The sequence below is a fragment of the Scyliorhinus torazame genome, chromosome 4 (assembly GCF_047496885.1).
Source record: "Scyliorhinus torazame isolate Kashiwa2021f chromosome 4, sScyTor2.1, whole genome shotgun sequence".
Classification (NCBI taxonomy): domain Eukaryota; kingdom Metazoa; phylum Chordata; class Chondrichthyes; order Carcharhiniformes; family Scyliorhinidae; genus Scyliorhinus; species Scyliorhinus torazame.
This window is the reverse complement of record NC_092710.1, coordinates 307,010,209-307,024,332: the sequence shown is the minus strand read 5'-3', so window position 1 is coordinate 307,024,332 and position 14,124 is coordinate 307,010,209. Positions and strand designations below refer to the sequence as shown.

General features: G+C 47.2%; 1 protein-coding gene across 1 annotated transcript in view; it reads left to right on the top strand.

Moving 5' to 3' along the window:
- traf3ip2a (TRAF3 interacting protein 2a) overlaps window positions 1-13,732 on the top strand; it is a 121,851-nt gene extending 108,119 nt beyond the window's left edge. Inside the window, exons 8-9 of the mRNA XM_072500040.1 lie at window positions 718-792; window positions 13,017-13,732. Coding sequence (XP_072356141.1) covers window positions 718-792; window positions 13,017-13,163 — 222 coding nt within the window. The 3' untranslated portion in view covers window positions 13,164-13,732. The remainder of the gene's footprint in view (window positions 1-717; window positions 793-13,016) is intronic.
- The last annotated feature ends 392 nt before the right edge of the window (window positions 13,733-14,124 follow it).

Sequence of the window (14,124 nt, the reverse complement as noted above, 5' to 3'; positions counted from 1 at the left end):
TTATGGAGGAATTCCAGGATTTTGAACCAGCGACAGTGAAGGAACAGTGTTCCAAGTCAGGAAGGTGAGTGACTCGGAGGGGAATTTCCAGGTGGTGGTGTTTCCAGGTATCTGCTGCCTTTCTAGATGGTAGTAATCATGGTTTCAGAAGGTATTCAGCATGCCATCGGTGCAGGGAGCATACGTATAGTCATGTGTGGTAAATCTCTAACTGCTTGGATTTTGAGGAATCCCACCACTTGATAAAACTGCAGTGGTGGTGTGGGGTGTAAATATGGAAATGAAAGATTTCTCAATGTAGAGAATAATGTAAACGTGGCTAACTTGATGTATCCATGCACAGTTTGATCTATGTTCTAAGTGGCAGCCTTTCATCTTTCCATGGTATTGTAAATAAGAATGGCATTGGCCTTAACGGCTATTGACGGCGGTGCTGTTGTTGGAGTTGAATTGTAGTCCAGCTTGAAGAATATGTCATAGCTCTGTGACAGCGTCCTTTGCAAAGCGGGGTCTCCATACCAGCAGTGCTTCTCAATCAAATCCGGTTGGAAGTATCCTTCCTTTCATGTCCTGGCCCCTTTCCAACTGGCACAAGTTCTGTCTTCATGTCAACCAAGGATAACCTTAAAACCTGTCGCCCTGGTGCATGGCACACCAGGCTGCAATGTTTGCTGGATTTCTTGGCACTGAAAACTTAACATGTTTTTCTTCTTTCAGATGCAGATTGAGTTTATCCAACAAGCAAGCATGAACTTTAGGTTTATACCTGTTCTTTTCGCGAATGCTACCAAGGTAAGTAAAGCCAGATATTCTTGACTCTCTAAGTATCTGCACGTGGGAATGTTGCCTATGAATTTCTATGCACAGCTTTAGACGTAAAGTCCGTTGTCCACTCATGACCAGGGGAACCTACTTGACCAGAGGAGGAAGTGTTCTCTTCACAGGACAGGATTAATTTTAGCTCTAGTTAAATCTTTTTTTTAAATAAATTTAGAGTACCCAATTTTTTTTCCCCCCAATTAAGGGGCAATTGTAGCATGGCCAATCCACCTGCCCTGCACATCTTTGGGTTGTGGGGGTGAGACCCACGCAACACTGGGAGAATGTGCGAACTCCACACAGACAGTGACACAGGGCCGTGATCGAACCCGGGTCCTCAGTGCCATAAGAACAAAGAAAGAACAAAGAAATGTACAGCACAGGAACAGGCCCTTCGGCCCTCCAAGCCCGTGCCGACCATGCTGCCCGACTAAACTACAATCTTCTACATTTCCTGGGTCCGTATCCCTTTATTCCCATCCTATTCATGTATTTGTCAAGATGCCCCTTAAATGTCACTATCGTCCCTGCTTCCACCACCTCCTCCGGTAGCGAGTTCCAGGCACCCACTACCCTCTGCGTAAAAAAACTTGCCTCGTACATCTACTCTAAACCTTGAGGCAGCAGTGCTAACCACTGCACCACCGTGCTGCCTCCGCTCTAATTAAATCTGATAACAAAAGAAACTAACTCTTCCAGATCTCAACTGGGAAATATTCCAACATTAAGTGTGCATTGAAATCTGAACATGTCTCAGTTATCATTGTGATTTCTGGGAATATATAGGTTACACCAAGTAAAACCCCCACCCCCAAACTAAAAGAATCAGCAAGGACTCAGTGCTGTGGAAGATTTCACAATCTAGGACTAAATTAGTAGGGCAGGCACAGTAGCATAGTGGTTAGCACTGTTGCTCACAGCTCCAGGGTCCCTGGTTCGATTCCCGGCTTGGGTCACTGTCTGTGCGGAGTCTGTACATTCTCCCTGTGCCTGCGTGGGTTTCCTCCGGGTGCTCCGGTTTCCTCCCACGAGTCCCAAAAAACGTGCTGTCAGGTGAATTGGACATTGTGAATTCTCTCTCTGTGTGCCCGAACATGCGCCAGAATGTGGCGACTAGGGGATTTTCACAGTAACTTCATTGCAGTGTTAATGCAAGCCGACTTGTCATAGTCATGAGGGGTCTGGACAGAACAGAAATGGAGAAACTGTTCCCATTAGTAGAAGGGTCAAGAAGCAGAGGGCATCGATTGAAAGTGATTGCAAAAAAACTAAAGTTCACATGAGGTAAACCCTGTTTGGTTTCGAGCTGGAATGCAGTGCTTGACAAGGTGCTGGAGGCAGGTTTAGTCATAGTTCCCAACGTAGAACTGGATAAACACCTGGAGGAAAAGAATTGCAGGGCTACAGGGTGGTGCAGTGCGAGTTGCTATTTAGCAGTTTCAGATAGCAAACACGGGCTCAGAAAGCCAAATAGCTTCCATCTGGGCTGCACCCATTCTCTGATTGTGTTCTTCATTGCGGTTAGCACTTCAAGAATATGACTCAAGTTATTGTATTACAAGATCACAAGATTGATTTTGGTGTCATTTCATCTCAACCTCCCAGAATGCCAGCATTAGTATCTTCCTAGGCTACATCTTGGCCTTTTGGCTAAGATCGAGTGTAGTTTCTGCTCTTATCTTACATGGCAGGGGAGAGTCAATGATGATGAAGGTGGTTCATCCAGGATATTAATCATGGTTCCCTTTGCATTTGGGGGAATGTAGATCTTTGTGGGTTTTATATCTTTTATCAGGAGGGGAGGTTGGTTTCAGCATAGGTTTTGGCCTCTTGCCCTTTGGTGTTTGAAGCTCTTTAGTGGTTTTTTGTTCTCCTTGAAGAGGCTCCAGTGCCTAACATTGGGAATTTAAAGAGGTGATGCCTGTTACCAGTCGAGCTCCAAACCAGGGGGTACGTAAGACCATTAGGGTGGAGGTGAAAGTCAGTGAAGGAGGTTCACCCATTGACCATGCCTTCTTCATTCAGAGAATCCTTCTCAATTCCTGTGGATTTGAAGCTGCTGACATCTACTGTCTACGGGACTTCTTCAGGGTACTTTGATGTGACCTTCAAGAATGATGGTGCCTGCATCAAATTCCTGAAAGTGTTTGAGGCGAAGAGAGACTTGCCACACTGAGAATCCTCAAAGTTGAGCCCCTCTTTACCTGCCATCACGGCGGGACCGTGTGGTGGCTGCGCACCTCTACAACCCCCATGTTCCAGTAATAGATCTGCTCACCCTCCTCGACAGGTACGTCAACAAGATTGGAAACTGTTCCGAGGTCAAGGACGCCATCAGAATCTGGACCAGCACACACCAGGTCATGGTGACACTCAAGACAGAGAGTAATCTGCTACCCTCTCTACAGCTCAGTGATTAGAAGAAGTCGTGACTATCTCATCTACGCCGGGTAGCCCGGCGTTTGTCGCGCCTGCGGAAAATCTGGCCATGTGGCGGCCCAACTGCTGCGCCCTCATCTGCAGGAATTGCAAGCCAGGAAGGATGTCAGACAAAGGACTGCAAGCTGTGGTGGAACAGGCCATCTCTACAAAACCTGCCTCAAACGTGGCCTTACATACACACAGGCTGCAAAGCCCAAGGAGGGACAAGCAGATGGAAGGGCCTGACGACTGCCAAGGAGACATGCAAACCTCCAGCCAGCGAAGCGTCCAGCCAGCAGAATGAAACCAAGGAGGGGAAAGTGGAAAATGAGGGGACAGGAAGAAGGGAAGCAGCAGCTGACCAAACAACATCACCGCTCCCCGAACCCCCCACCTCTCAACCAATGGAGGAGAAACCATCAGAGGGCCAAGCGGCGGAGGCTTGGCAGAGGAGGAGCAGGAAGGGGGAAAAGGACAAAGCCCGCTCCCTGAATGAGCAGCAAGAGACCATTCCCATCCGACACAGACAGTAGCACCGTTGCCTCACAGCACCAGGGTCCCAGGTTCAATTCCGGCCTTGAGTCGATGTCTGTGCGGACTCTGCATGTTCTCCGCGTGTCTGCGTGGGTTTCCTCCGGGTGCTCCGGTTTCTTCCCACGGTCCAAAGATGTGCAGGTTAGGTGGGGTTACAGGGATAGGAGCAGGGGAGTGGGCCAGGTAGGGTGCTCTTTAGGAGGGTCGGGGCAGAATCGATGGGTCGAATGGCCTCCTCCACCGTTGGATTTCTATGAAGGGCGGCTGCACTTTGGACAAGGATGAAATGGGCAACTGCAAAAGAAGTGGCAAAACTCTAGGGAGCAGGTGGAGGAGACGCCCCACCTCCAGGACATGGCAAACAAGCCAACTCCAATCCCAAAGTGAGGACGCCTGCTTATCCCAGCCCCGGGAAGTCGGGAGCAGCAATGTCCCTGGAGGGGGATGGATGGGAGAGACTGTTTCAACGGAGGAGGTGACCCCACTTGGATGGAACAATCCCAACGGGGAATTCAGGATAGTATCCTCAGCCCATCCAAAGTGAGACAATTTACGGATGCTTTGGGCATGTAGAAGCTGACAAATGGATTTGGGAAGCAATAAAACATGTTTCAATGGGGATAAAGATCATTCCCATTGATATGCGTTGTGTTCATAAATCTACAATGTGATATGTTTCCACCTTGGATTACCTTGCCACGGTCAAAGCCGAACTGTTCCTGCAGGAGCGAATCCCCCGTCTTAAAACAGCGAGCAGCTGGGTGTCCTTCAGCTTCCACTGGGCTGCTGGCAACTATCTGGGCGGTCACTTCAATTGAGCCATCAATGTGGCTGGACGATCCAGCAGTGCCGACAGCCTCATCCAGACTCCTGATGAAAACAGTAAAAGCTGTACGGCATCTTCAACAACCCTGCAGATGGAGCGCACGCAGATATACCTGGTCACAGCCAGATGCGTCTGCCCCTTTCAGGATAGACTTCCTGGTTGTGTCCCGAGCATTCGCGGTCACATCCACCGACGTCAAGCCGGTGTTCTTCTCTGACCACTGCCACCTGCTGGCCCACTGTCACCTACAGGAGGACCAGAGGGTGGGCAGGGGGACGTGGAAGCTGAATGTGAAACTATTGACACCGGTGAACATTGAGAAACGCAAAAGGGATTACAAAGCTTGGAAACCCCTCTAGTCCTTGAAACACTGATGAGAGGCAACAAAAGAGAACGTCAGGAGGTTTTTATCCTCTAAGCTATTCAGAGGGCAAGAGAGACGGGATCAGCAAATCCTTTTAAGCCGGACTGTATGACGTGAAGCCCACAGACAGCACAGCCACCCATTCTTCCTGTCCGCTAAAACAGAGGTCCTAGAGGACAGCGAGCCAGAGATCCTGGACAAACCACTCCATCTGGATGAATTGATCAAGGCCCTCGAGTCCATTGAGAAGTGTAAAACTCCCGGAAGCGACAGTTTATCAGCTGAGTTGTATTCACATCTGTGGGACTGGATTGGCCCAGACCTGCTGGATGTCTACACGAGAGTATGCTTCTCGCCGGAAGCATGTCAGAATCCACAAAGAAGGACGCCATCCACAAGCAGAAGGGGAAAGGGGAGGAAATGAGAAATTGCCGACCCATTTCACCATTGAATGTGCACTGTAAAATTCTGTCCCAAGGTCATCACCAATCTCTGCTGTGCAGTTGGTGATCCATCCAGTCCAGACCTGTCAGGATGATCACTGATAGCCTCGCGCTACTGAGGGATACAATCGCCTGTGTGCGGGACAGGGGTGTGGATACCTGCCGCATCAGCCTGGATCAGGGGAAGGCCTTTGACACAATATCACACACCCGCATCATGGATCCAACTGCACTACACAAACATCAGCAATGCAGTCTCAATCAACAGGTGGGAATCAGGAGGTTTTCCAATTAAATCTGGAATTAGGGAGGGTTGCCCTCTCTCTCTCCGTCCTGTTTGTGTGTTGTATAGAAACCTTTGCTGAGTCCATCAGGAAGGACCCGGGAATAGGAGGAGTGACAATCCCAGGCAGTGGCTACGCTCCAGTCAAAGCCGCCCTGTAAACGGAGACATCACCGTCTTCTGCTTGGATCTGCTGTTGGTGCACAGACTGATAAACATCTGCGACCAGTTCAAACTGGCCTCGGGTGCCAAGGTAAATCTTGGAAAAAGCGTGGCCATGTTCTTTGGGAACAGGGCTGACCGATCCCTTGTCCCCTTCACCGTCAGGTCAGACTGCCTGAAGGTGTTGGGGATAAGGTTAAGAGGGAACAGGGCATGCATGTGTTAGAAACTGGAAGGGGGGAGTAACTGGAAGGGGGGAGTAGGTATAATGAATTGAAAACTGGGCATGTGGGAGTGACGCTTCCTCTTCACTGCAGGTAAGAACCTGGTCATCAGGTGCGAGACACTCTGTGTTGCTGGGTGTGGCGCAGGTCAGGCCCATTCCTCACTCCTGCGCTGTGGCAATCACCCAAGCCACTTTCCGCTTTATATGGGGATTTTCAAAAAGGACTGCGTTCAAAGGGGTGCGATGCAAAAACCTCTACAAAAAGGGCGAAAAGACGTGCCCAACATCACCCGTATCCTGATGACCACCTTTGTGTGTGACTGCAACAAGCTGTGCGTAGATCCTCGGTTCACAAACACCAAGTGTCACTATGTTCTGAGGTTCCCCGGTGTTGCGCAGGATGGGTTTTGCCACGCTGCCGGGGAACAAGTACTTGGACCAGGCCGTACCACCTCCTCTCCCTGGTGAAAAACTTTATGCAGAGAAACCCCTTTTGCCACAAGTCCATCAGGCAGTGGTCTGCATGTAATGTCTTAGAGGCCCTGTGGGAAAAGGAGGAAGTGGATCCTGTCACACAGCTCCGGGCAGACCTGTCAAGGCAATTTGCCAGAATGTTGCATCACCAGAACTTTCAAACAAACACCACCAACTAGCTTGGCTAGTGCTGAGAAAGGCCCTCCAGTCAGATCCTGCCGACACACCCGGAGTCTCACCCCATCCGCACGTTATCCTCGAGGTTACTGTGGTGGGGAAGATACTGTTGTAGAATGTGCCTTTGCAAAGGTCCGGAGATGAGTGAGTAAATTTGCAGATGACACTAAAGTCGGTGGAGTTGTGGACAGTGCGGAAGGATGTTACAAGTTACAGAGGGACATAGATAAGCTGCAGTGCTGGGCTGCAGGAATAACAGGAAGGCAGAGTACTGGGCTAATGGTAAGATTCTTGGCAGTGTGGATGAGCAGAGAGATCTCGGTGTCCATGTACATAGATCCCTGAACGTTGCCACTCAGGTTGAGGGAGTTGTTAAGAAGACGTACGGTATGTTAGCTTTTATTGGTAGAGGGATTGAATTTCAGAGCCATGAGGTCATGTTGCAGCTGTACAAAACTCTGGTGCGGCTGAATTTGGAGTATTGCGTGCAATTCTGGTCACCGCATTGTAGGAAGGATGTGGAAGCATTGGAAAGGGTGCAGAGGAGATTTACCAGAATGTTGCCTGGTATGGAGGGAAGATCTTATGAGGAAAGGCTGAGGGACTTGAGGCTGTTTTCGTTAGAGAGAAGAAGGTTAAGAGGTGACTTAATTGAGGCATACAAGATGATCAGAAGATTGGATAGGGTGGACAGTGAGAGCCTTTTTCCTCGGATGGTGATGTCTAGCACGAGGGGACATAGCTTTAAATTGAGGGGAGGTAGATATAGGACACATGTCAGAGGTCGGTTCTTTACTCAGAGAGTAATAAGGGCGTGGAATGCCCTGCCTGCAACAGTAGTGGACTCACCAACACTCAGGGCATTCAAATGGTCATTGGATAGACATATGGACGATAATTGAATAGTGTAGATGGGCTTTAGAGTGGTTTCACCGGTCTGATCATCTTGTATGCCTCAATTAAGTCACCTCTTAACCTTCTTCTCTCGAACGAAAACAGCCTCAAGTCCCTCTGCCTTTCCTCATAAGATCTTCCCTCCATACCAGGCAACATTCTGGTAAATCTCCTCTGCACTCTTTCCAATGCTTCCACATCCTTCCTATAATGCAGCGACCAGAATTGCACACAATACTCCAAATTCGGCCGCACCAGAGTTTTGTCCAGCTGCAACATGACCTCATGGCTCCGAAACTCAATCCCTCTACCAATAACAGCTAACACACCGTCGCCTTCTTAACAACCCTCTCAACCTGGGTGGCAACTTTCAGGGATCTATGTACATGGACACCGAGATCTCTCTGCTCATCCACACTGCCAAGAATCTTACCATTAGCCCAGTACTCTGCCTTCCTGTTATTCCTGCAGCCTTCCTGTTATTCCTTCCAAAATGAATCACCTCACACTTTTCTGCATTAAACTCCATTTGCCACCTCTCAGCACAGCGCTGCAGCTTATCTATGTCCCTCTGTAACTTGTAACATCCTTCCACACTGTCCACAACTCCACCGACTTTAGTGTCATCTGCAGATTTACTCACCCATCCTTCTACGCCCTCCTCCACGTCATTTATAAAAATGACAAACAGCAGTGGCCCCAAAACAGATCCTTATGGTACACCACTAGTAACTGGACTCCAGTCTGAACATTTCCCATCAACCACCACCCTTTGTCTTCTTCCAGCTAGCCAATTTCTGATCCAAACTGCTAAATCACCCTGAATCCCATGCCTCCGTATTTTCTGCAGTAGCTTACTGTGGGGAACCTTATCAAACGCTTTACTGAAATCCGTATACAACACATCAACTGCTTTACCCTCATCCACCTGATTGGCCACCTTCTCAAAGAACTAAATAAGGTTTGTGAGGCACGACCTACCCTTCACAAAACCGTGTTGACTATCTCTAATCAAATTATTCCTTTCCAGATGATTATACATCCTATCTCTTATAAACCTTTGCAAGATTTTGCCCACAACAGAAGTAAGGCTCACTGGTCTATAGTTACCGGGGTTGTCTCTACTCCCCTTCTTGAACAAGGGGACAACATTTGCTATCCTCTTTTTTTGTCTGCATTTTCTTTCAATTTGATACCGTCCTTTATTTCCTCAGATATCCATGGCTGATTATCCTTTTCCTACAGTCCTTCCTTTTCCCTGGTATAAACTGTTATGGGCGAGGCCTTTTCAGAACCCCAAAATGTATCCTGGAGTTCAACCAACCTCCCCCTTTAATGTATTTGTTGCTTTTCCGAGCACACGGCTTGTTCCCTAGGTGTGGGATTACAATTATGGACACGTGGGTTTTAAACACAAAACACTGTTTATTCCATGAACTCAACTTAACATCTGAAATAAACATTGGATCTCTTAACACCCCTTACTTCAAAGATAACTCAGAAAATATTGCAACAGTAAATAATTCCTCAAAATGTTCCTTCAAACTTCCAAGAGACTTAACACCTTTAAACAAAATCACATCAGGTTAAAGGCAGCACTATTATAAGTTTAAATCACCCAAATGATCCAGAGATGGTCTTTTATGGCAGAGATCCAGCTCACTGCAAACACAGACACACACAAGCTGTTTTTAAAACTTGCAGCTCTCTGGAAACACACAGACACACACAAGCTGTTTTTAAACTGAAACTAAAAACCTGACAAAATGGCTGACCTAAAGCCCAGCTCCACCCACTCTCTGACATCACTGTTTTCTTAAAGGTACATTGCTTAAACATCCATGTCATAGTACCGTCACATGACAATACTTTAGCTGAGCACTGAGAAAAAGCACTTTGAAAGTCCTCCACTGTTCCTCAATTGTCCCACCATAAAGTCTTTACTCCCAGGCTACCTTAGCCAACTCCTCCCTCATCCTATTGTAGTCTCCTTTTTTTAAGCACAAGACACTGGTATAGGATTTTACCTTCTCACCTTCCATCTGTATTTTAAATTGTTCCTTCCAAGAGGATCCCTAACTATGAGATTATTAATTTCATTTCATTCATTTCATTTCATTTTCATTTCATTTCATTTCATTAATTATTCCTGTCTCATTACACAGGACCAGATCTAGGATAGCTTGCTCCCTCGTAGGTTCCATTACATACTGTTCGAGGAAACTATCGATGATGCATTCTATGAACTCCTCCTCAAGGTTGACTTGACCGACCTGGTTTGACCAATTGACATATAGATTAAAATCCCCCATGATAATTGCTGTACCATTTTTACATGCATCAGTTATTTCTTTGTTTATTGCCTTTGTTATGGGAGAGGTGTTTTCAGAAACCCCAAAATGTATCATGGGAGTTCACCCAACTCCCACCTTAAATGGATTGTTGCTTTTGAAGCACACGGCTTGTTCCCCAGGTATGGTATTACAATTATGGATACGTGGTTTTTAAAACAAAACAATGTTTATTCCATGAACTCAAATTAACCTTTTAAATAAACATTGGATCTCTTAACACCCCTTACTTCAAAGATAACCCCGAAAATAATACAACAACACCTAATCCTGCAAACTGTTCCTTTACAAATCCAAAAGATTTAACAAATCCTTCAAACAGAAGCACATTAGATTTATATTCAATACTGAGACCTTTTTACAATTCCGATTTCACCAAAGGATTAAGAGATAATCCTTCATGACAGAGATCACCAGCAATGCAGCTCACAGCCACAGCACTAGCTTTCTTCAAACTGGCTTTCTCCTTTCAAGCAGCTCAAGGCACTTTTCAGCTGCTCTCTCTCAAAACTGAAACTAAAACTTCAAAATGGCCGAGCTGAAGCCCAGTCCCACCCACACTCTGGCATCACTGCATTTCTTAAAGGTACATTGCTTAAACATCCATTTCTTAAATGTGCTCTCACATGACACCTTTCCACCATGATGTTATTATTTGATGGCCTATAGACTACGCCTATCAGTGACCTTTTCCAGCCAAATGGACGCATCCTTTTTCTCCATAGAGCCTATATAATTTCTCACTACCGCCATGATGTCATTTGGGTGGAAATTAGAAATAGGAAGGAGAAAAGGTAAATGAGTATGATCTAGTGGCCATTACAGAGACATGATTGCAAGGCGGTCATGAATGGGAGTTAAATATCCAGGGGTATCAGACTATTCAGAAGGACAGGCTGGAAGGTAAGCGAGGTGGTGTAGCACTGATATGTACGGATGACATCAGAGCTACACCACCTCCTTTACCTTCCTTTACAATGAGCAGCACGGTAGCACACGTGGTTAGCACTGTGGCTTCACAGCGCCAGGGTCCCAGGTTCGATTCCCCGCTGGGTCACTGTCTGCGCGGAGTCTGCACATTCTCCCCGTGTCTGCGTGGGTTTCCTCCGGGTGCTCTGGTTTCCTCCCACAGTCCAAAGACATGCAGGTTAGGTGGATTGGCCATGCTAAATTGCGCTTAATGTCCAAGGAGGGGTTATTGGGATAGGGTGGAAGTGAGGGCTTAAGTGGGTTGGTGCAGACTCGATGGGCCGAATGGCCTCCTTCTGCACTGTATGTTTTATATTCCTGTCTGTCCTTCCGAATAATCTGATGCCCCTTGTTCCGAATGCTGTGAGCATTCAGGTAAAGTGCCTTTATGCTAGTTATTTTACCTTCTTTTTGAATCCTAACACCTCCATCAATAACATCTCCTGAGTTCTTCTTCCCTTTAACTTTTTTCATAATTTTTCCTGTAGTTGAACCACCCCAGAGTGGGTTGACAGCCGGGGCTGCAGAATTGTGTGCCATGTGAGCGAGTGCCGCTCATCTTGCCTACTGGTCTCTGTTGGGATTTTACCTGGGGCAGGATAGTAGTAGGAGAGGCGTCAGGCAGCCCACTCACCTCTGGGCCCCTACCCGCTTCCACTGGGATTGTACCTGCAGCCATGTGGTGAAACAATCTTTCTCGCTGGCTTGTACCGAGTGGAGGTTCCTGTTCCAGCCCTGAGAATCCTGTGACCAAGAGAGCACAGCCTCATCCCCACCAAGAAAGTCCTGCGCTCCCTCCTTGACTCAAACTGGTCTATGGGACTAGAGAACTTCCAGCCATTTAATTGGCCGGCAACTCCTGGAGGTGGCGATTCCTCCCAGGTGGGTGCAGCAGTCCCATCTCGAGCCAGTCAATGGGCCATAGAAAATAGGAGCAGGAGGAGGCCCTTCGAGCCGGCCCCGCCATTTGTTATGATCATAGCTGATCCCCATATATCCTTTCATCCCCTTCGCCCCAAGTGCTATGTCTCAACTCCTTCTTCAAAACATGGAATGTTTTGGCCTCAATTACTTCCTGGAGTAACGTATTTCACAAGCTGCCCACTCTCTGGGTGAAGACATTTCTAATCTCTGCCCTAAATGGTCTACCCCGTATCCTCCCACTGTGACCCCTGGTTCTGGACACACCCTCCATCCTTCCGGCATCTACGCAGTCTAGTCCGGGTTCGGCCCAACTGACGTGAATTGATTGCAGGGTGACCCAGCCTGGTGGAAACGGGATCACCCCAATTTCTCAACTGAGGAGGTGAAGCCTCTGCCCCTGTGTAAACCTCCTGCCAATGTGTGTGATTTATACCTTTCAGCATTCAAAAGGAAGAACCGGTTTTACTGCTGCACAATACTTTACAAAAATATTCAATATTATAAACATGTTCCATCTAGCCACCCTGATGAATTATTCTCAGGAAAAATGCCCCTTTTCAGTCAGCTGATCGCCAATATAACGCCATCAAGCACTTTCTGCTGTCAGACTATACAGATGAAAAATATAAACCAGAACTGTAAAAACAACAGAGGTCATCGAAGTAAAGATAAGACAGACAGCGTGGAGAAATGTTTCCTCTGATCAGTACTTTGTGGCACAATTGTGAATGTCATTCCAAAGAATGTGGGTGAGATGTTCCCTCCCCCTGCAGCACGTTCTCTGGCAGTGGAGGCGACTCAGCATTGACTGCCGGCAGGATCTTCCGGCCCCGCCGATGGTCTATGGTGTTTTGCATGCCTCGCCCACACCGCAGCCTGGGAACTTGCCGGGGGTGGGGGGGGGCCTTTGATGGTAACGGAAGATCCTGCCGGCAGGGAAGGCTGAAAAATTCAGCCCTACAGTTACAATGTTGCTACTAGCTAACTTTGCAAAGACCTCCCCCCAAAAAACAATTATCATTACTGTAGCCCGGGTCTTCTCTGTTTTCGTTAAATACTGTTTGTCAAAAAGTGACCGAATGCTGCACTTGTTTTCTATCAGTCTATATTGTGCCTTGTACATTCCTAAATCTTTCTCTTTCATCGCAGGCTCACGTGCCCAACTGGCTGCAGAACACCCACATTTACAACTGGCCGAGAGATCAGAAGCGAATTCTCCTCCGATTGCTGAGGGAAGAGGAATATATTGCTCCACCGATTGGACCATTACCCACCATTCATACAGTCCCACTTTAAGCCTTTGGCCTTGATTATCCTCTTCTTCTTTCCCCCCCCCCCCCCCCCACCGCCCTCTTTAAATCAATTTGCAGCGGCCGTTCCTGCCTCGGTAGAAACACCTTAATCGAGGTGGACTGTATGGAAGTTACTGTAGTGTATCTGAGTCTTGCCAAGCTGGCCCAGTGCCGTGGCCAATGACTTCTCCCTTGGTGTGTCATGGTGGAGGCTCGCTCGTTAATTGACTGCTTAACCTCCCGAACCTTCTCTACATCAAGGTCTCCAACATAGGGGTTACATATGACCCGTGCATATTTTTTAAAAATGCGCTTCCAAGTGTAGCGCAGAATTATTACACCAACATTTTAATCTTTTGAGAGTTACTCAGACACTACTGCATGCAAATCCCATTCAAACAAAGTTGGAATCTTTCTCAAAAGGAAATTTGTTACTTTGTTTTATGCAATACTACATGCTAATCCCACTGTACAATACTTGATTATTACTGTTCCCAATGTATTCCTTGGGGAAAAAAATGATAATAAACTGGCCAATGGCCTTTATCTGATGGGTTTCCATCAGTCAGGGAACTACTGTCCAATGGGTTTTCTTTTTAAATAGCATTTCCCCTGGATGGGGTGTGACGTAATGGTGGGAGCTGACGCAACTAGTTTCACAGCTCCTGGGGGTAAGAGGGAGCAACTCCAGCCGGGGGGTTGCTGCTTCCTCCTAACCTGTCTCTTTTCACATCGGTCACAAGCTCCAGGGCAATCTCGCAGTCACCAGCCTGAGAGGAAATCAAACACTCAGGAAGTTGATGACCTCCTCTGTTTAAAGATTATTATTATTAAAGGCACGATCAGCAAGTTTAAAATTGGTTAGAATGGCATTGTGAGTACAACTCACTGGTTTTCTTTCCAAGGAAACTAAAACTCTGCATGGTACTCCACGTATGATCTTACCAAAGCTTTATATAATTGCA